The 23,412-nt window shown below is 38.2% G+C and overlaps 1 protein-coding gene across 1 annotated transcript in view; it reads right to left on the reverse strand.

Annotated features, from left to right (window-relative positions):
• The window catches only part of LOC311287473 (phospholipid-transporting ATPase ABCA1), a 200,442-nt gene that overhangs the window by 73,461 nt on the left and 103,569 nt on the right, over positions 1–23,412 (reverse strand). The window contains exons 17-28 of the mRNA XM_084404339.1: positions 21,612–21,816; positions 20,770–20,886; positions 20,519–20,690; positions 17,428–17,559; positions 15,165–15,304; positions 14,923–15,060; positions 5,083–5,285; positions 4,274–4,337; positions 3,978–4,180; positions 3,218–3,266; positions 1,176–1,283; positions 978–1,010 (exon numbers count right to left, since the gene is read on the reverse strand). Coding sequence (XP_084260465.1) covers positions 978–1,010; positions 1,176–1,283; positions 3,218–3,266; positions 3,978–4,180; positions 4,274–4,337; positions 5,083–5,285; positions 14,923–15,060; positions 15,165–15,304; positions 17,428–17,559; positions 20,519–20,690; positions 20,770–20,886; positions 21,612–21,816 — 1,564 coding nt within the window. The remainder of the gene's footprint in view (positions 1–977; positions 1,011–1,175; positions 1,284–3,217; positions 3,267–3,977; positions 4,181–4,273; positions 4,338–5,082; positions 5,286–14,922; positions 15,061–15,164; positions 15,305–17,427; positions 17,560–20,518; positions 20,691–20,769; positions 20,887–21,611; positions 21,817–23,412) is intronic.

A 23,412-nucleotide genomic window follows, 5' to 3' on the forward strand; every position in this document is an offset into this window, starting at 1 on the left:
AACCTAGTCTAAAGTCAGTGGCGCGTTGCGCATGTTATTCAAATATTTTTTCCGAATTAACAATTCGGAATTGTTTTCTAAACCTGCAAAATAGCACCAGGGGACGTTTGCGCCGGAACACGCCTCCTCTTTTCGCTGAACCGCCCCCGGGAGCACAAGTTCATTCCCTAATTTACCGACGTGCGTCTGTGGAGGTAAAAGTCCGCTGTGTGCGGGTGCAAAATAGGAATGATACATGAGTCTGTGTACAAAGTCAATTGCGCTGGGTGCAAGATAGGGCCCATATTGTTTGAATGTGTTGTTATTGCAGGGCCTGTTGTGTTGTATTAATACTTAAAAATGTATGCATTTTCACAGTAAACTGAAGGAAGAATTTCATTTGTGTCAAAGTTATGTCTACAATAACAAATGTGAGCACTCCAAATGAACCCAGGCCCCACTAAAATCCACTGAACCATCACAGCATGCGCTCGTGTGCCCATTAAGGGGCAGTTTGCTTCTTATATTCCATGTGTTATTTTGTACACATGCATCAGACAGGCATTATGGCCGCTGTCACATCTTATTGTTTTTACAATGTATAGCACCATGCAATTTACATTTTAAGATGCAGCCAAGAGTTCATCTTTAGAAAAGTTGTCTCAACATTTACATGTTCTGTTCCATTCCATTGTGATCTATTTAGTGTTGTATGATAATGGCTCCAGATGCAGCACTGGCCTAAAAAAAAGATGCCAATGCCGCAAAAAAACATTAGTTTGAAGCTAGAGTACCATGATATTACCGTAGCACCACTAAACTGCGCAGTTACAGTTAACTCTCTTTTAAGCCCACCTCACTATTACAGCTTACAGCAACCTTAATTATTCAAGCTGCCTCACCACTACAGCTAGCTCACTACTACAGCTAGCTCACTACTACAGCTGCCAGACGCCGATCATGTTTACAGATGGAAAAATGGAAGAACTTTTACTTACCCTCTACACGACTGGTGTGTCTAACCTTCACCTCTGTTTCAAAACAAGGAGAAAACAATATAGAGCAGAGATATTAAACAAAGTCATTATTTTCTTAGTATCACTTACATTTTTCAAAAGATTGGTTTGTAAATGAACGGGTCGGTATGTTTTTTTTTTTTTAACACATACAGTATAAGTGTTTATGTTTTAGCGTACCATTTTTCACAGTGTTTTCATCTTTGGATTCCAATACTGAGCTGATAGTCTGTATTGCTGATATCCTTGAGCTGCTTCTGGGCTTTTGTTCAAAATTTCCTTTCTTATCTGTGAGACATTAACAGACACACACAGCAGAGGTTATTCTGGAGGAGTGGGGGTGCGATACTTCCAGCTTATTCATCTAGCCTGTTCTTATCTGAGGGAGCATTAACACACGTTTACACACAATCACACACACTCCAAGGTGAGACAGGAGAGTACAATTGCAACACTTCATCCCAGCTCTTATTCGAGTGGACCGTTCTTATCTGAGAGGAACCGTAAGGCTCTTAAATAGAAAGAATATCACTCTGAAGGATCCTACTTTTAGAAACGAGAGGTTTACAATTATTTTTAACGAGATCCCAGATAATTTCAGTCTGATCTTATCAGTTTGAGTGGCACATTTCAGTTCAGTTGTTTGATGTAACTGCCACCATGTTGTACAGTTTTGCAAAGAGGCTGTTTTTGAAGGATAAGACAGCTAAAAACTATATCGAACTGAACAGCAAACTTATAGATTGTGTGTGAGCGCAGCTAAGAGGGAAGAGGGTATGCACTCAAAAATATTTAGTCCTAAATTTAACAAAATTAAAGCAATTGATTTTTGAATTGCATAAAAAAAATTACATTCATTTGGATTACACAGTTTTATCAAACTAATACAATTAATGTGGGCATATTTTGTCAGTCATACATCTAAGAAACAGGTAAAATTTCTGCATGCAAAAAAGAAAAGAAAAAAATACTATTTTAAATGTCTATAAAAATGAGAGTTTATTATTAACTATTTGCATCTATTTAATTCTATATAAATAATCATTTTCAAAAAGCATTTACTCAAATTCAATAAAGCATGAACATGGTTAAAATATGTCTAGTTGTGGAACAAGATATATTAATTTAGTTAAAATACATGTGATTGAAACAAATTTGACTTATTGATGAGACAAATATAAACCTGGTAATTGTGTATTTAAAAAAAATCATATGCATGACTAACAAATATGCATAACAATAAGTTTATTAGATTGTTTATGTTTAAACTGTGTAATCCAAATTTTTATATGCAATTCAAATACAAAAATCTTAAATTAGGCCTAAATATCAGACATGATGTTGGTTATGTCTGGACACGCACTTCTTATTTGATCACTTGCAATTAATAGAGCGAACAGTCTGGCTGAAAATATCTGATTTGAGAAAAAATCCAATTTGTCTGCAGTCTGAACATAGCCAAATAAAGGCTGGAAAATGGTCTACGCCTCGTTCAGACTATCAGTCCAAATCCGATTTTTGTACATATCCGATTGGAATCCGATCGTATTCAGCAAGTGTAAACTGCAAAAAATCATTACATTCATAAGTGGTTTGAAATCCTATTAAAATTCTGACCGCTCTAATCGGATTTTGCGTGATTTGTGTCATTTTCTCAGGCCACGTAAAACGTAAACATGTCAGACAGTGTTATAGGGAACGTGCTGAAAATTGCTGCAGAAACTTGTTGCAAAGTGCCGGTCGAGCAAAAAATGACAATATAAATGGAGACATGTTGAATTATGAGACCGGTGGAAAGGCGAATAAAACCACGCATGCGTTTCTGCCGCTGCCTCATAAGACACAGTAGTCCAAGCGCGCTGGCTACACATTGTCATGTTGTAAATAAGACAACATCTGTATTGTATACCTCTCCATGCGTTTGTTGTTGTTTTTTGCATATTCCTACCCACGCAACATCATTGCCATCGAAACCAATGCAGATATTCCGGAAAACGAAAGAGAACCACGGGACACACAAATCAGATCTGAACAGTTCCGATACACAGTGTGGACAGTCAATAATTTAGATCAGATTCCAATCTGGGACACAAATAATCGGATTTGGACTGACAGTGTGAACAATGAACATAGCCTAAAATATGTCTTAGATAAACTTACTGGAGATGGTGAAACTGTATGTTAAAGTATAAAATGGAGTGAATATTCAGAAAGGATGTTACCATTAGATTCCACGTCAACACCTGTGTCTTTAGCCACCTTCAGAAAGATCTGGGAAATTAAACACATTTCGTTATTTCACAGTTTCATCTGGACAATTTCACAACTGTTTACAAGTTTTTTATTTAATTTTAAGAAATTAGTCATTTTATTAAAACAAGAATGCAATAAATTGATCAAAAGAGACAGTAAAGACATTTATGATGCTACAGAAGATATCTATTTCAAAAATCTTTTGAACTTTCTATTCATCAAAGAATCCTGAAAATAAAATAAAAAATGATATATATATATATATATTGATTCACATAAAAATCAGTTATTTTACATTTTAATAATATTTCCCAATATTACTGTTTTTACCAGCGCTATGATTTTTGAAATCATAATAGCAATCACAATAAATCTGGGATATTTCTTTAAATATCCTAAATAAGTGCAACTTAACAGACTGGTTTGCTGGTCTCTTGTTAAAAACCCATTTGATAAAGTGAACTGAAAATATCACATAACTTCATGAAGGCATGAATTGGGTAATGATCTTTGATATATATCATAATTAAATAGTCTGTGATACATTGATCCGGAGCCAAGTATCTGTAGCTAAAGTAAGCATTTGCTCATCAAAGTCAAATGTGAAATGTAAACAGAAACATATCAGATGCATTGGTGAAACTTCCTCTGTATTAGATATATCCCTATTGCATAAAGAGTTGGCCACAAGAGTAAATGTCACCTATGTGACCCCTACAGTATATGTACCTCCTCCAGGCTTGTGTCTGCTATCCCGTAGCTGGTGACGCCCAGAGTGCTTTTCTCCAGGTCCAGCTCTTTAAACAGGGAAGCAAAGCTCCCGTCTCTGGCGCCCGTGTAGGGCAGCACATACACCAGCTCTTGACCTATGACCTCCAGAAACTCGGCCTCCGGCACGTGCCGTCGCACCAGTCGACTCAGATCCGCCACATCTGATCAGGAGCAACATAAAAATACATTTATACAGAAACATAATGACACTGTGCGTGTGTGTTTATTAGAGTGTATGTGTGTGAGCTGTAAACCTGGTGGGTCCAGACTGTCGATGCTGTCACTGCATATTCCCTCATCCACACTGAATTTATCACACTACAAAATATGAAATGCAAAATTAAAAACTTACATTTTTGACCAAGCAAAACTCTATTCTACTAAAATGCTAGTCGTGTGGTTGGTTGCTAGTAGGGATGGGATATGACCCGTCAACTAGTTCATCTAGATTTGATTTGATTTTTTTTGTTATTTTTATGTTATTTCAAGGGGAAACATGCCATTGAAGCATATCTTCATTTCTAATTAATCTTTTTGTTTTAATGTTTTTTGTTGTTGTTGTTTCCACATTGAAATACAGAGAAAATAAGTGATTTTTTCAACAATTTTAATACAATATAGTTTGCCCAAATCGCTCAATAAAGTTTGATTTGAGTTGAATACAACTGAAATAAAATCAAATATAACATTAACATTTCAAATATTACAATTACTAAAACTGAAATGAAATAAACCTAAACAGATTTTTTTTAAAGAATAAAAAGCACATTTAGTTTTAATACATAAAATATATGTATTTATTACATGATGTATTGTTATTTTAATAAATAAACTAACAAATACTAAATAATACTGATTGTTTTCTTTTTCTTGCTGGACCGTATGGAGTTCTTCGTACATAGAAACTCAATGTTCAAACAAAACAAAACCTAAGAAAAGAATGCACCTAAGGAATGTTATACTTTAAATGAAATGTGTGAAATAGCACTAATAAGGAATATGTAGGCGTGTCCAAACATTTGACTGGTGGTGTGAATTGTGAGTGTTGCCTTGGCCAGTTTACCTCTTTAATTGATGGGAACCGTGGCGTGGTGACTTGATCCTGATTGGCCCGTGCGAGCGTGAGGTAATAACCTCTACCGTATTTTTTCTTGAGGAAGAGTGAGGAACCACAGCAGCAGACGTGCCCATGCGAGATGATGGCAATACGATCGCCCAGAATATCCGCTTCATCCATGTGATGGGTAGACAGAATTATAGTACGACCTAGAAGACGGAAACACACATTCAGTGAGAAAACCATCAAAGTTCAGCTGCAAATGTGGATTTCTGAAGGGCTCTTTCACATTTGAATGGGATAGGATGTGTTTGAAGTGCAGGTGCACTGGAAAACAGGGTGCTCTATATATAGGCGCTTTTATATGTGTGTGCCACTCAGATCTCACTCTTTCGCTCCCTGTATAGAAAAGTTTCCTCTCTTTTGTATTTGCTGGAGCTCGCAGTGAAGCTAGACACCCGTGGGGTTCTGCACCGGCATTATTTTTGCTCTGTCTGTATGACGAGAAAGTGGGAGTTCAAGGCATCTGTCCTTTGACTTGCCGAGAGCAGAAATATCATGAAATATCATGCGTCTGCGCTTCTCAAAGGCAGGGAAGGCAAGAATCTGGCAAATAAACTTGTGTTTATGTTGAGAGATGCTGATGTTGGACCTTGTAAAGCAACGATCTGGACACTGTGAGTGACTTGACTATAAAACCTGACTGGTTTGAAATGTAAAACATGTTTTGCTCTTTTTTAGAGAGTTGTATGTACAGTGGTGGCCAAAAGTGATGTCTGGGCTAGGAAAATTGACATCTACACTCATATTAAAGATTTGGTAAGCATTTTACATCGTTGTGCTTTAAGTCAATAGTTTTATTTGTGATAATGCAATGAAACATGCCAAATTGATTATACTGTAGTCAATGTATTATTTTTCCTGTGAGATGTTTGTTTTTCTATGCATTTGTTTTTGATATTGCTGTAGTTTGCCTTTTTTGCCAAATAATTTGATCAGATTAATACTTTGACCAAGTTTAGTGTTTTGTTCTTCCCTCATATTTAAAATATTGAAAAAATATAAAATATTTTCCTCATATTTTGATGGGTTAATTGAACTTTTAGAGTTAAATATAAAACAAAAATATCACTTTTGGCGACTACTGTGTGTGAAGAATCTGAAAGGCTCAAAAAAATGAACACCTTTTTTGGTTTTACAGGCACAAATACACACAAATCACACTCTATAGTCAGATGGATCTGTGTCAACGCACCCATTCAGTGTGACATTCAGCTCCAGATAATAAACAGCACTAGAGAGCGATAGATATAGATACATAGATAGAAAGAGAGAAGTAGAAATATAAAGATAAATGACTGGTTTGATTTGTGTTGCTTTGTATTAGGGAACAGTGATCCATCAAAGAAGGCAAAATGGCTCAACAAACTATGAAACAGAAAATAACAAAGTTCTGTGGAACTAAAGCAGTAACTAGCCTTTTTAAAATGTCACGTAAATTCTTTTGCTCTGTGCACCAAACTATTACACCCACTGTAAACGTTTCTATTTGTTAGCTTTGGTTAGAGGTCACCAGCAGCTTCAAATACATGTTTGCTGTTCAACAGTGGCTTTTGCTGCCCTTTTAATACATTTTCCTGAAGGGGAGACACGGCAGGCAAAAACATTTACATTGAACTCTAAAAGTGAAATCTCATTGGCTGATGTCAATTTCCAATTACATGGGACCGTTTGTGTGTGTTTTTGAATGTTTTTTTTTACTTGGGTTCTGTTCAGTTGAAGGACATAAATGCTGTGTTATAAGTTTTGATGTGTTTTAGGTGGTTTGTATTGTTGTTGCTAATGATTTGATAAGATATTGTGTCAGCATTTTATGCCTAAAATGGGGCGGAAATGATAAAAAGAAATATCCAGAATCCCCTCTGTAAAAACCTTTGACTCTAATGTCAACAAAATGAAACAAGAAATTTGAATCTGGCTTTATCCAATGTTTAGATTTCTCTTCAGGAAATATATGCAAATTAGAGCATTATTTTATGAGATAATACCTAATTTGCATATTTAAACATAAATATTCTAAAAACTTGTAATACAAAAGATATTTGTCTTAATGTCAGTAATCAACTGGGGAAGTTCCATGCTGATATCTATTATCATCGTTTTTTCCCTATTCACCTGGAGTATCTCCCCTTAATAAGCCTTTATCTGACCGAGTTCTCTTGTGCTGCAAATTACTCACAAATCTTATGATAGTTTGATTATCTCCATTCAATTTTAGCAAAATATTAGTTGTTTTCATTCCTTTTGCATAAAGTTGCACCATTTATATTGAAATCCTACTGATATGTCACTAGCATAATAATTTGGAACACAATGTTATCGGTACAACTCCACAAATATCCGTATTATTTCAGTTAGATTACACTGTATTCCAAATGATTATGTACTCTTATGGACTGTATTGTACACTCGCTTCCCAAAGAGAAATGTATTTGATTATTACACTAAAATTCAAACGTTTAGGGTCCCTAAAGAAATTAATACTTTTATTCAGCAAGGGTGTATTCAATTGATCAAGTAAAGACAGTAAAGATATTTATAATGTGAAAAAAATAATAATTCCATTTCAAATAAATGCTGTTCTTTTGAACTTTCTATTCATCAAAGAATCCTGAAAAAAAAAAACATTCCACAACGTTTTCAACATTGATAATGATAAGAAATGTTTCTTGAGCAGCAAATCAGCATATTAGAAGGATTTTAGAAGGATTACGTGACACTGAATAATGATGAAAATTCAGCTTTGCGTCACAGGATTAAAGTACATTTAAAAATATATTACAATAGCAGCTATTTCACAATTTTACTATTTTTAAACTATTTTTGTCACAGTTATGTTCTAGTTTCACTTTCATGGATTTTTAGTTTGTTTCTCTTCAGTTACCCATTTCCTTTGTTCTAGTTTCCCGCCAGTCATTGGTTGTCATGGACATTCATTGACGAGCACAGCTGTCTGTATTTAGTTAATCACCTTGTCTATTTAAGTTCAACATTTCCTTTCTTTCCTTGTCTGGTATTGTGTGTCCCATGCACTCTGTCTTGTGTTGTTTGCTCTTGTTAAATAAACCTTGTTGTTATTTTGAACTGCTTAATCTGCCTTCCTCATCATCATTGGACTTGATTCGTGACAGAATACCAGAACCTAAAATAATATGGATATTGCATCTATCAATGTTGTGCCAAGGAAGGGTAGCAAGGAATGTAAGGGAGGAAAGATTGTTTTTATTTCCCAGGCTGGCCATAGTTTAGTGGACTTTGTGGAGGAATATCTAAACATCTGCCACCATGTGACATGCGATGACGTCACCAGAGAATGTCTAATATGGCGAGAAGTTTCACTCTCAGTACACTTCCGGCTTCTGAACTGGTTGCAGTTCCTCTCTGATTCCATATGAGGGCGCTCACAGGACGAGTGCAGAATGAATGGAGGTCTATGGCGCTATACCAATAAAAATCCACTTTTCTCAGGATATAATTTTTTGTCTAGGAATTTGAATGTTGTATTCGAAAGGAGATGCAAATAAATTACACATTGCTGGGTGTTAGATTTTTTTGAGTCACTTATTTGCTTTAAAAAGTCTTTTAAAGTGTCAATGACGTCATACACATGTACGACCAGAGATACTGCTTAACGGCAATCCTTCACTCACTCTGGTGCGTTCGCGCTCTGCACTTTCTTTTCACTCGAGGCATCGACAACACAGCTGACACAGGTAAACACACGTGCTAGAAGAGTTTTTGTTTTGTTTGTTTCTGGTCCCGCTGCGGATGACACGATGCCATCAAGCGGTATCTCTGGTCGCAATCAGTCCTTCACTGACCAATCAGCATTCATTAGCAGAATGCTAGCGTGTTATGAGCAACAACAACTCAACCTGTAAGAAATCGAAAGGACATAAGTACTCGTTCATTCAACTTTCGACCTAAAACCCATGTTGAACTTGCAAAATCTACAATCAGATCTGAGATTTCTCAACGGCAATCGGGTGAAAGAGACAAATTTAGCTGTCTAGCCCCATTGACTCCCATTCATTTTGCACTCATGGCGATCGCCCCCAGTGGAACTCTGGTGGTACTACAACCAAAATTCGGTACAATAGAGTTTAATAGGGAGTGGGCAGGCTCTCCGTAGACGGGCTCTGACGTCACCCTCATGAATGGTTTTTGGAGTGGGCCTGATGACAACATCTGCTTCCTGATGCCCAAGGGGGACACCTGCTGGAGTTTAGAGGATTACATCAACTTCGCTCTGTGATGGATCCTCCTTCACTGTAGGCAAAGCAGAAGAAAAGAACATCGGCATCATCCAGCCCCACCCAATATCCATCGTCACGTTGCTGAATCCAGAGCCCAGCCAGCCATTACCCCCTTTGTATGGAGACCAAGTCAGAGTCCACCTCAGACAGGGAGCCTACACCTGCCACGATGGATGAGCCAGAGCCTGAGAGGAGGACAGCGTCGACCATCGCCCCAAAGCCTGAGCCCTAAAGTGAGTCTGACCTGGTGTGTGAGCCGTCAACAACCGTGACAGGGGGCATTAGTTGAGCTGGAAACTGACGAGTGCTCGATTGACTGAGAAATGGAGGTAATGCTTCCAACTCTGCCCTGCCCTGTATCTTCTGTACCTTCACCATCGCTGCTGGACCTGCCCAACATAATGCCCATTTCGTCGTCCTGTACAGAGGGTGTGTTGTCACTGACCCCATCCAGCCTCCCTCTCCCGCCTCCTCTTCCTCATTCAGCTAGTCTGTCAGCTCTGCCTTCGCTGGATCCCATCAGCCCCTTGCCTTCTCCCCCATCGCAATGCTATGTTGATGAGCATCAGGTCTTGCGGTCTTCAGATTTTCCCAAATGAGTGGATTCCCTGGCTCCGCCTCCAGAGGCTGATCCCGTCATTCAATCTTGGCTCGTCACCCTGACTCCTCCGCCTTGGCTCCTCCCTCCCTCAGCTCCACCAGAGATCTTCTGCCTTACGGCTCCACCAGGCACCCTCGTTCCAACGGCTCTACCTCTGACAGAGGTTGCCCCTGCTATGCCATGGACTTACAATCCGTCCGCTGTGATCGGTCTCTCCACCCCTGCGTCTTCATCTTGCTCCGGCCATCCTTTCGACTTCACTTCGGCCCTCAGTCTGTGCTTTAGCCCTCCGGTACCACGGTTCCACCTCGGGGGGTTGTCGCTGCGGCTCCATCACAGCTTTCGAGGCCATTAGTCTCGCTAGGTCCCATCTGCTATCCATCTACGCCTAGGGCTCCACTGTCAATGGCTTCTTCTCCTTCGGTCATCCCTCCCTGGCTCCTCCCACCATCATCGTCACCCTGGTTCCTTCCACAGGAGCCTCCTCCTTCACCAGCCTCTCGTCCGCCTCCAGAACCACCTCCTCAGTCACTTTACAGAACGAGCACGCGCCTTGCCGGATGCGGGCGTTATGTCACAGTTTTGTTCTGTTTAGTTTCACTTTCATGGATTTTTAGTTAGTTTCTCTTCAGTTTCCGGTTTCCTTTGTTCTAGTTTCCCGCCAGTAATAACGTTCATTAACAAGCACACCTGTCTGTATTAAGTTCATCACCTTGTCTATTTAAGTTCCATATTTCCTTTTTTTTTTTCTTGTCCGGTACTCTCGTGTTGTTTGCTCTTGTTAAATAAACCTTGTTGTTATTTTGAACCGCTTAATCTACCTTACTCATCATCATTGGACTTGATTTGTGACAATTTTTACATAAGCAAATGTAAAAGACTTTTCAAAAAATATCCACCACCTGTGAATGTGGTCAGTACAGCAGCAACCAGCTGAACTCAAACACTACAGCACTGTACAATCCACATGTCAACACTACACTCTTTACATTACACAGCAAAAGCCCAAAACTCCTTATTCGATTTGTGTGTGTCTGACAAAGGGCCACTCTCAGCCCAATTAACTGCACTAGTACACATCATTTCATTTGACTAAATTATTAATCAGACAATAATCGCCTTCACTAATCAAATAATCATCAGCTGCGCTCTAATTACACATGCAATCCAGCTGGAATGGGCTGAATATGTTATTTCAGTCCCCTGAGCACTGCAGGACTTATTAGTATTGACAATAATTATAAATTGAATGTTTCACATTTTTATCACTGATTAAACAAGCTTCTGCTATGCAGAATTTTTTTACAATGACTTATGATCTGTAACCACCTAAATAAGGGAAATAAGACACTATCTGAAAACAATAGGACAAATGAACAACAGAACAATGACACAAATTAAATAAACTGTAATTTAAACTATCTAACAAAAGTAAGCCGTCCACACTAGCATTTTAAAATAAAATTCAAAAGTCTCTCATCTACACTGAAACATCGTACATAGCAGGCACGGTTAATACATATATACAGTATGTACTATAGGTGCAATATGTGTCACATGATTAATGTGCATTATTCTTTTCGAATACCTTCGTTTTCACACTGCAATGCGAAAACGGCTTTTTAAAAATGTTCCACTTTGGAGAGTGTCTGCAAAAAGCTCTGGCGAAAAATGCTGTCTCGGTGTGGGTGGAAGGCCAAAGAAGAAAAAAAAATCTGTTTTTAAATGTATCCATATTAATGTAGATGGAGACCCAGGTGAGTTTGTTGGAGCAAAACTCTGCAGGATATTTGCACTCCAGAAGCAGGATTGGACTCCAATTTAAGAACAAAAATACATTTTCATAGCCTCACCAGTAAAGTATATGGGGACCAAATCATTCCTCAAAACTGGAACGAACACTGTCACAATTTATAAGAGAACGTTTTTACAGGCAAAAACAGCTGTGGCATCTCAGACAAGGTACTGACGAAAGTCATGATGTTCTGCTCCGGTGGTCTAACCCCATATATCCTGAAAGCATCTTCAGAATAGATTGTTCTACCTCTGACAGACGCAGGGAATGAATGTAGACTGGCTCATTGCTTTTATTGACCTAGCAAAACCTTTGACACCATTGATCACCATGTTCTCTGGACTGTGATGGAAAGTGTTGCCAAAGTTCTGCACATCCTGCAGCAGATCCATGATTGCATTCAAGCTTGTACAGTTGAAAGTGAGATTCAACATCTCTCTTTCACATGTGTAACAGCTCCCACTGTCTTTGATCTCTTTCTGACAGCTGTAACAATGTTAATCACCTCTTAAAGGGTTAGTTCACCCAAAAATGAAAATTCTGTCAGTAATTACTCACCCTCATGTTGTTCCAGCCATGTAAGTCTTTCGTTCATCTTCGGAACACAAATTAAGATATTTTTGATGAAATCTGACAGAATTTTGACTCCTCCATAGGCTTCCAGTGTGACCGAAACTCACCGGCCCAGAAAAGTTATTAAAACATCGTTAAAATAGTCCAAGTAACTACAGTGGCACTACATTAAGTTTATCATGCGACGAGAATACTTTTTGTGCGCAAAAACAAACAAAAATAACGACTTTATTCCACTTTTCATTTCCTTCTCTCTGGGCCTCGTAGTGTTTTTGCGCTGCGCGTCTGTGTTGCACGTCATCACGCAACACACACATGTGTGTTGCCAATAGTGAGCCTACGTGGTGACGTGTAACACAGACGCGCTGCGCAAAAACACTACGCGAACCAACTAGAGGTCCAGAGAGAAGGAAATGAATAGTGGAATAAAGTCGTTATTTTTGTTTATTTTTGTTTGTTTTTGCGCACAAAAAGTATTCTCGTCGCTTGATATACTTAAGATTGAGCCACTGGAGTCACTTGGACTATATTAACGATCTCTTTAATAACTTTTCTGGGCCAGCAAGTTTCGGTCACATAGAAGCCTATGGAGGAGTGAAACATGGCTCAGATTTCATCAAAAATAGCTTAATTTGTGTTCCGAAGATGAACGAAGGTCTTACGCGGTTGGAACAACATGAGGGTGAGTAATTACTGACAGAATTTTCATTTTTGGGTGAACTAACCCTTTAATACCTCTTAAGGCTGGAATACACACAACATTTGTACAGATTTTTGCCTGATTTGCAGTCTGGACTACGTCTGAAAGTCAGAGCAAGTGTGCAGATTTCAGTTGACAGATTTAAATTTGTAAAAAAAAAAAAAAAAAAAGTTGTGTATTTTTGTGTGATTGTTGTGTTTGGAATGATGTGAAAGTGACAGCATTAAAAAAATAGGGGCATAATGAAAATGTTTTAAATAATGTGTTTTTACTTAATGAAGGGATACAAGAAGACATTTACAAGCAAAATTAATTAAATTAATTATAATAAAAAAAGTACACCAAATCAACATTTCTGCTTCAAACTGTATTTGATACAGTAATAATTGATGAAATTATTTATAGGCCTAATTTTAACTGTATAAACTATACACTCAAACAGCCAAAATATTATGACCACCTGCCTACCAAAACAGCGCTGACCTAAAATAATAAAATAAAATAAAATACCCCTGAAGGTGTCCTGTGTATGGAAGTAAAATAATGTCAAATGTTTTTGAAACAAAAAGCCTGTTGAATAGCGTGCCGCACGAGTGCTATTTTTAGACCGCAAGGCCGCGTGACGTCAGCAATGTAAACCGGAAGGGGGTCAACATAGAAGCGCGCTCGCTTATGATTCATGCTAGTACTGCTTGTTTTCTGCCGGTTATCCCTCAAATAAGAACATGCCGAGTAAACACTGCTGCTATGGAACTTGCAGAAACGACTCCAGACACTATGACCGTCCACATATGAAGGATGTATTCTTTATTCGTTTCCCGAAGCCAAAAACCCAGAGGGATAAATGTGAACGATGGGTCAACTTGTGCGGACGTCCAAAAGACCAGTTCAATGCCAGCAACGTGAAACCATTCACCTTCATATGTTGTAAACATGCGTCTAGCATGAGTGACACGCGCGAGTTTGACCCCCCTAGCAACCGTCGCTAGCTTAATGAATATTAATGAGAAAAGGTGACGTATATCGTGCGGTACGCTATTGCACTACTTGAAAAAAATAGGCATTGCATTAACCATGCTTGCATTTTAATGCATTGTATTTTTAGGGCTTGCATTTTTATGGGCTGAAATTCAACATGGTTGAATATTTAAGCTGTGAATATTTCAATGAAAAACATTTCAAACACATTTTCATTATTAAAAATTCAATAATCCATATTCACCTTTCATATTTCACTTCCAAAATATTCAAACTGTTTAAAAATACAACCTATAATATTCAACAGGCATTTTTGGGTCCATTTTATTTCGCTTTGCAAATTCGCTTCCACAAATTCAGTGGTTCAAATTCGACAGTAAATTCAACATTGACATCCAGGAACTGCAGGAAAAGCAGTAGATTGCCGAGCATACTCTCCATCTGCTGTTAGTCAACCCCACCAGCAGGTGGTGCAAAAGCGCGTGTTGTTGACGAAGACCAGCGACAGTTAGAGCAGCCCAGACATAAGCTACAAATATTTAAGTTGAATTAAATGACGGACACAGGTTATTATGTAACCAAAATACCAATTATAACAATATAGTTATTCATATTCATAACTGCAGTTTTCATTATAAACAAGCCTGAAATACACCAGTCCTTTTAATTTGGACATTTCTATGCTTTACTATTGCTGCTCATCTAAAAAGATGAGGGAGATCAAATATGCACTCTTTAAGCAGCCACATGACCTTTTTTTCCTACTGTACATGCACACTGCTAAATACATTTAACAGTAGCACAAATCTATTTTTTTGTTGCAAATGTGAGTGATATACTTGCACTGTCGAGCCCTGTGTTTACATTTGTTCATTTCTGTTACCTTTCTTGTATTTGAGCAGCAACTCCCAGATGCCTCTGCGTGCATAGGGATCAACTCCTGCTGTTGGCTCATCCAAAATCACAACATTCGACCCGCCTACAAATGCGATAGCAACAGACAGCTTCCTCTGCATCCCACCTGAATGCACACAAGAGAAATTTGCCAAATATCCAGTGTCTGTAAGCATTATAAGCGTAGTATGAATGCTGCTGATGCACACAAACACACACACACACACACACCTGAGAGGTTCTTGGCGAGGTCTTTGCGTTTATGAGGCAGACCCACGTCGTTAATCATTTGATCAATTTCCTTCTTCACCTCTTTAGAGCTCCGTCCCTTCAGACGGGCATAGAAATAAATGTGTTCTTCCACTGTCATGCTGAAACAAACAAACGGAACATGAATATACACATTCAAACATAACACACATGACAAATACTCACTTATATAGACAAGAACGCGAACATACACAAGAGACAGATATCACACATGCAACATGTTCAAAAATATAAAAAATATAAAGTTATAAACGAGTATAAATAAGCTTAGAATTTCTGTAATTTTAGTATTATTTATATATTATTATAGCATTTATTCATATTTTGAATAAGCCTTTATTTTAATATTTTAATTTTCATTTTAGTACTTCAAATAATTTAGGTTAGTTGTCAAGACAACATTTCTAATTTCCGTTACAGTTTTACATGTAATATTTACATTTTATTTTAGCTTTATTTAAATGAAAACAAATAACTACTCTAAACTAAGTTTTAGTTAACAATAACAGGTTAGTTCATCACTATTTGGGTAATAATGAAGCTGTTGGGTTAATAACTACAAATATTTAAATTCACAGGTTATTCACATGAAGAAAGCCTTTATCATGCATGATGTATATCTTATGTTTCTTATGCATATGCATTCTGCATCGTGCCCGATTAATGTCACAGTTTTAGAATAAAACTCAACTGAATCTGTGATCATTTCATCATTGAAATACAAATGCAGAGAAAAGAAGAGAGCTCTAAAATCAAGGGCAACGCCTTTGGCGGTTCAAGTGAGTCCTAATTTCAGTAGCATGACAGTGTTGAAAAAGAGCTTGAATTTCACTCTTAAAAGCCTGTATGTACCTGTCTTCTGTCAGAATGAATTGAATTGGACTGTGACTGCCTGCAGCTTTGAAATCTTTTGTATGTCAAACATTTTTTAGTGAACTGTGATTACCTCTAGTTTTTGAATATTTGTTTTGATGTTTTTGAGTTGAACTTTTTTTTATTATTATTTTTTATTCTTGATTGAGAACTGATCTGCTCTCATCAGCTGTTTTTGTAGAATTGTTACTTATCTTGTTAGACTTTCATTAGTTCATTAGACTTTCACAGCAACAGATATTTAGAGGCTGCTGTCACTAGCTGCGTTTCCATTACCCTTCAAATTGCCCAAATTGAAATTGCGAATTGAAAATACGCCCAATGGAAACACATTTTTGTAAAAACTCCCATTTATCGCAGAAAAGTTTTTATGCTTGCATGAGGTGGTTTTTCAGGCAATTCGAAAAAGACATTTTTCGTAAAACTGCCAATGGAAACCGTTTTTGTGCATTTACAGTCACCTGACGTAGACGATGCAGTACGTTTGGACAGAATACGAGACAGAGTTCTTTATTAAATTCATAATAGACAGAAGAATTACAGGAATACTGGATTCTAAACCTCAAATAAATGCCACAATCAAGACCTCAAAGCAGATATGAGGGAGAAACACCCGGAAACACCTCATACGAGCCTCTCACAAGTATAAAGGGTCTTTCCTTACCATTAATGCTTGGAAAACACACATACTCCTTTGATTAATAATAACGGCCAGTGCAGTGGTTGAGATATACATAAACCTACCAACGTCTGTTGCCATGATTTTTTAAATTACTTATCGCTAGAGGAAAAAATTAAGTTTTAGTCACATAACATCAGTTAATGGAAACGCCGTCATTTCGCAATAGTTTTTTCTTGACATAAAAAAAAAATTAAAAAAATTAAAAAAAATCGCAAAAGAAGTTTTGCGCAAATCTGTAATGGAATGGATGTGGTGATGTGAACCAGAGAGAGTGCGCGCTGATTCACTCATGCTGTTTGTGGAATCACTTCTCATAGAAAGTTTTCAAATTACTGATTTCTAAAAATATGTATGAAGTGTAGGCATTATAAATTTTTTTTCCCTGTGCCGGACAGAGATTGAGACGGTGCCGCTGCAAGCATGTCTTACAATATCTCTCAAGGCAGGCGCGAGATCGGCAAATTGAGAGATCGCCGATCGAGTAGCGATTATCGGCCAATAGTGATCAATAGCAAATCAATTGGAGCACCCCTACTTTTTGTCTGATGTTTCAGAGTTCAGATGTACCAGTATTCAGGGATAGCGAACAAATACACTAAATTTGATTTCCTTTTATTCCTATCTTGTGGACCCTGTGATAGAGAGAAAGGAGATGAAATGAGGTTTTACTCATTGAAGAGGACGTTGTGTTGTGGACACATTCCCAGGTGTGTCCTGATGGTGTCCATGTCAGTGCGGATGTCGTAGCCATTAATATAAGCGGTACCAGAGGTGGGAGCAAAAAGACCCGTCAGTATTGACCTGATGAAACAACAAGAAAAACATTAGAAAAATACTTGAAAATAAACCACCTCATGAACTCAATAGTGTCATACATGTCTCTTTTTACTCTGCATTATTTAGATACTGTAGTATGATTGTGTATTATAGAGTATAGAGTATACAGTGGCCCCAATAACATATTTGCACACTTTTTGCATTGCATTGCACAATTAAGCATGTCTTTGCATTGTAAATATAACAATACAAAAACAAACAGGATTTAAAGGGGACATTACACACACAGTTTCTGCCAATCTCATGTTAATCTTGAGTAACAATAGAGTAGTATTGCGTCCTTCATATCTCCAAAGAGTCTTTAGTTTGATTTACAAAAAACAGATACAGATGTACCACTTCTTTCCGAAAACGTTAGAGCTCCTGGGGGCTTCCGCATCCGAACGAAGCACGTTGATGGGCGTGCTCTTGCTTTTGCTCTGGCAGAAGTGCCCATACAAGGAATTCCGCCCTTTATGACATCATACATAGCAATACTCGAAAAAAAAATCCAAAACTTCTAGAACCCTGAAGGGGTGTATTTGGCACAGAAATACTCTGTCATACGTCCAACTCGTTTTTTGAAACTTTTGCCAAGTTTAGCATGAGAATCCAACTCGTTAACAGCGTAAATGAGTCAGAATGCATGAAATAGCATCAGACATCCCCTTTAAGTTTTAAGAAATAAAGCACAAGCATATTTTCAATTAAAACATTTCAAACAATGAAGTTTGTTAGATTTCTAAATGTGTAAAAATAAATATATTATTCAAAATAAAAATGAGTCTTGGACATCAAGACTTTTTTTGTTGTTTGATTTTAGATGTTTTTTTGTTTGTTTTTTACATTGAAAATGGATATTTGTTAAATTCTTGTTTTAAGAAGGATCTTGTTCCCTTTCGAGGGAACTTGTGCTGCATCATCGCTGCAGTCCAATGGCATAATGGAACGTCACAGGCTGGGTGACGTCAGGACCAGGGAGCTATAAAGCCCACCCAGACCAAACACTGTCAACTTCTGGGCCTCAGCAAGCACTCTGTGTGAACTGTCCGTCTTATTTAGTGTTATTTGTCCAAGTCACAAAATCACAGGACAATAATGGCAAGCAAACAAGCATTTAAATTGTGTGTTCCTTCCTGTCCTTGCTACATCACGGGTAAGGATACACACGATTTGTGTGGGGTTTGTTTGGGAGCAGAGCATGCATGGTCAGCTTGCGTGCATTACGACAGATTACCGCTCGCTCCCTCCTGTCACTCTTCAAGGAGTGTGATCAGGCTGGCATTCCACCCTGGTGGCCCTGCCACCGCAAATGCACGATCCCCTCTACGTTTGAGTCTATTGCGAGGGACTACCAGCAGAGCCTGTTCGTAGGATCTTAGGCTTCTGGAAGGAGTGTAGTGATGAATAAGTTCAGAGAGATGCAGGAGCTAAGTTATTAACAGATTTAAAAACAAAGAGTAGAATTTTGAAATCTATTCTCTGTCGAAGCCAGTGTAGAGATTTGAGAATCAGAGAGATGTGGTCATATTTGCGACACTTATGCATAAGTCTGGCCGCAGAATTTTGGACTAACTGAAGACGAGCAATTTGAAAACGTGATGTACCGCAATATAAGGAATTGCAGTAATTTAGCCGACACGTAATAAATGCATGAACAGCCATTTCCAGAGTTTTCGGGGTGAGAAAGCCTTTGATATTAGCCAACAGATGAAGTTGGTAGAAACTGGAAATAAAAACTTCCCGAAGTGTACAGGAATGCACTATCGGGAGTTTTAGCTCCACCTCTGTTGACATTTGTTCTCGAGGGAAGAAAGTTTTATGCAATAAAGAATCTAGTGGCTCAGATCTCGCGTTTGCCGAGGCAACACAATGATAAAGAGAACAGAGAATATAAAGGAGGGAACTGAGCAGATGGGAGACTCCTTTCTTTTGTTCCTATTTTAGCGTGCTAACGAATTATGTGAATGTCTATGAAATTATGATTTTTTTTTTATTGTATATTAAAACTATTCAGCCTTTCCGTGTTTATTTGTCTGATTAATTTTGAGGAATTAAGTGATAAATACTTATCTGACTTTTAGAAGTTGGATTTATGTATTAGTTCAGCCTTACATCCAGACGGTGTTAACTTGTCTGGTTGATTTTTGGCTGCTTTTAATTTTGAGGAATTAAATGGTATAATACGGTGCTGCAGCTGTCCAGCTCCTTGGAGGTGGATGTGCTGAGCATCGAGTCGGGGGAATTTTAAGATTTGCCATCTCAATCCCCTGCGTATGAGGAGCATGTGGAGGTTTTAACCTGTGCTGTTAAACATCGATTGGCCGAGAGACAGGGCGCTCTGCGTCCCTGTGATCGACTTGCTTCAGCCAATTAAAAGCTGACAATGTTTGGTCCTCACGTCACCCCGCCTATGATGTTCCGTCATGCCACTGGACTGATTTCACACACGTGCCTCAGACGCAATCACACAGAGGTGTTCCAAAAGAGTCAATGACGATGACGCAGCGACCCGTTCCCTTCTCAGGGAACCAGGGTTACAGTCGTAACCAGAGACGTTTCACAATCTCAAGGCTTGTAATGTCTGTAAACTTGAAACCCTATATTATTATTGCAAGTGATGTGAAAAATGCTTGCCACTGCTGAGTAGACAAGAAATAAGAAATGCATAATGCTATAATATGCAAATTATACATTATAGTATCTGACTGCAAGTTTAGTCAGGCTGCATTCAAAGCAACTGCGATTGCATTTCAAGAAAACGGTTTGCACAGTGAACTTTCAACCAAATAAACTGAACTTTGATTATGTCCACACCAAAAGTATTTTGTTGCATAGGGCCATTGCTAAAGATGTATGAATTATGTATGTGCATGTTAATATGTTAGAGTATGTGACTTCATAGATGAGAATTATACACATGCATACACTTGTGAAAACTCACATGGTGGTGGTTTTTCCGGCTCCGTTATGTCCTAAAAACGAGGTGATGTGATCTTGATAGAAGTCCAGGCTGAGTCCGTCCACAGCCAGTTTATTTCCCGTCTTATAGATCTTTACCAGGTTGCGGATACACACACCAGCCTTCATTCCAGACGGAGACTTTTCCAAGTAACCTGCAGCACACACATTCGTTTAGAAGTTTTGATAAAGAATCATCATACATATCTGTATGCAGTGTGTGTGTATTTGTACCGTTCTGGTCCTCGATCTCATTAAGCAGGTCGGGTTCAGCATCAGATCCCACCAGAGTTCCACACCAGTACGAGGAAGTAAAGGGAAAATACCAGGGCTTTGGGATACCATACTGACCTAAAGAAAGACGCAAACAACTGTTCACACGCTGATAAATCAAAGAAAAAACAGGCTACATTCTGGATATATAAATATGTCCAATTTGATCTGCATACATACATACTACATACAGCATAAATACATACATGGAATAATTACGATTTTTTAAATGTTTTTGAAGGAAGTCTCTTATGCTCACTAAGGTTGCATTTTTTTGATCCAAAAATACAGTAAAAAAAAAAAAGGAATATTGTGAAATATTATTAAAAGAAATGCTGTTTTCTATTGTAATTGTAACATGTAATTTATTCCTGATGCAAAGCTGAATTTTTGAAGCAGCACAACATTGATAATAATAAGAAATGTTTCTTGAGCAGCAAATCAGCATATTATAATGATTTCAGAAGGATCATGTGACACTTAAGATTGGTGCAATGATGCTGAAAATTCAGCTTTACATCACTGAAATAAATTACATTTTACAACATACTCAAATATAAAAGATATTTTAAATTACAATAATATTTTATTTAACTGTTTTTACTGTATTTTTGACTAAACAAATGCAGCCTCAGTCAGCAGAAGAGAATTGTTTCAGAAACATTAAAGAATCTAACCGACCTCAAACTTTTGATCAGAACTGTATGTCACATAATATATAAAACTTTTTTTAAAATCTCAAAACAAAATGATGAAAACACGTAATATTTTCTAGGTGTATCTATGCTGTCAGACTGTCGTACCTGGAAAAACGTTCTCGATGTACCAGGTCATTATCCAGTAAATGAGAGCGTCAAACAGCATCATGAAGATCGAAACGATGAAGGAGTAGCGGTCGTTCTCCTGTGGACTGACCCAGATGTTGCTCCACTGAATCCCGATGCCTTGCTCTTCATAACGGGCGAAATTCTCACAGCCGTATCCAAACGCCACACATGATAGCAGGCTCTATTGGGACAGAGACGGAGAGGTCAGAGACTGGCTGGGCCCTCCTGCCTGCTCTATGCCATTAATGCAAATGCTTCCCTCCTGTGTGCATTTTTACTCAGGTATGAATATGAGATCAAAACAGCAGCATTGCCACGATCCACAATTTCAAAGTAAACAGTACTGCTCACATTAATGGGCCTGTAGGCTCATTCATCTAGTCTAGACAGCGGCGCCTGAATGTCAAGACGCTCTCACACACACACACACACACACACACACACACACACACACACACACACACACACACTTCTGATAAGAGGAAGACATCCACACACTGCTGAATAGAGCGAATATCTTTGCGTGAGATAAAGGTCACTCTGATTGGTCACAATGACGGAAATGCAGCTGTAAGTCATTAAGTTGGTCTTTCTCTTTCTCAAAGGGCAAAAGTGCTCCTCCATTGCTCTTCTCTTCAGGTGTGGGGTCACTGCTATAACTCTCTCACTAATGCACATCCTCACTGGAGATGAATGGAGCTCCAGGATGAGCTTTTCCAGAGATCGGTATCTGCTTCTGTGGATTTGTACCTTAAGAGGACTTGAATGTTTCATCTTAAGAGGACTTGAATGTTTCATTCACTGTGTGAATTACATGAATGTACAGTTCAAATGACACATCATTTCTCATTCTTTTCTTCCCTCTCGTCATGTTTATAACTCTGTCTCATCCTCTCCTTCTGCTTGTTCTTATGAAAAAGAGCCACACTTTGACATACTTTAAAAAAAGTACTAATCATGGAAAAATATACTTCAAAATAATATACTTAAGTGGGAACTGAATGTAAAGTTTATGGCTTAACAACAATTAAATTAAAATGTATTTTAGTTTGAACATATCTTTATATGTAATTCCATTAATACTACTGTCTTTGAAATAGGTTAAAGGAACATGCCGACTTTTTGGGACTTTAGCTTATTCACCGTATCCCCCAGAGTTAGATAAGTCCATACATTCCATTTTCATCTCTGTGCGTGCCGTAATTCTGTCTGACGCACCGACCGCTAGCCTAGCTTAGCACAAAGACTGAAGGTAAACAGCTCCAGCTAGCATACTGCTCCCAATAAGTGACAAAATAACGGCAACATTTTCCTATTTACATGTTGTGATTTGTATAGTCACCGCGTGTACAAATAACAAGGTCACATGAGACACAGCCATCTTCTAACCGTATACATACTGGGAACTATATTCTCAGAAGGCGTAGCACTGCTACTTCTGCGGAGTGATTTGCTCGCAGCATCTGAGAAGCCCCGTGGTGAGGAGCAGAGAGTTCGTTCAGAGTTGGAGTAAATCACTCCGCAGAAGAAGCAGTGCTTCGCCTTCTGAATATAGTTCCCAGTATGTATACGGTGTAATGTTGGTGTTATTTTGTCACTTATTGGGAACAGTATGCTAGCTGGAGTATGGAAGCAAAATAATGCCAAATGTTTTTGAAACAAAAAGCCTGTTGAATTGCACTACTTGAAAAAAATAGGCATTGCATTAACCATGTTTGCATTTTAATGCATTGTATTTTTAGGGCTTGCATTTTTATGGGCTGAAATTCAACATGGT

This window comes from Rutilus rutilus, assembly GCF_951802725.1.
Source record: "Rutilus rutilus genome assembly, chromosome: 3".
NCBI lineage: Eukaryota > Metazoa > Chordata > Actinopteri > Cypriniformes > Leuciscidae > Rutilus > Rutilus rutilus.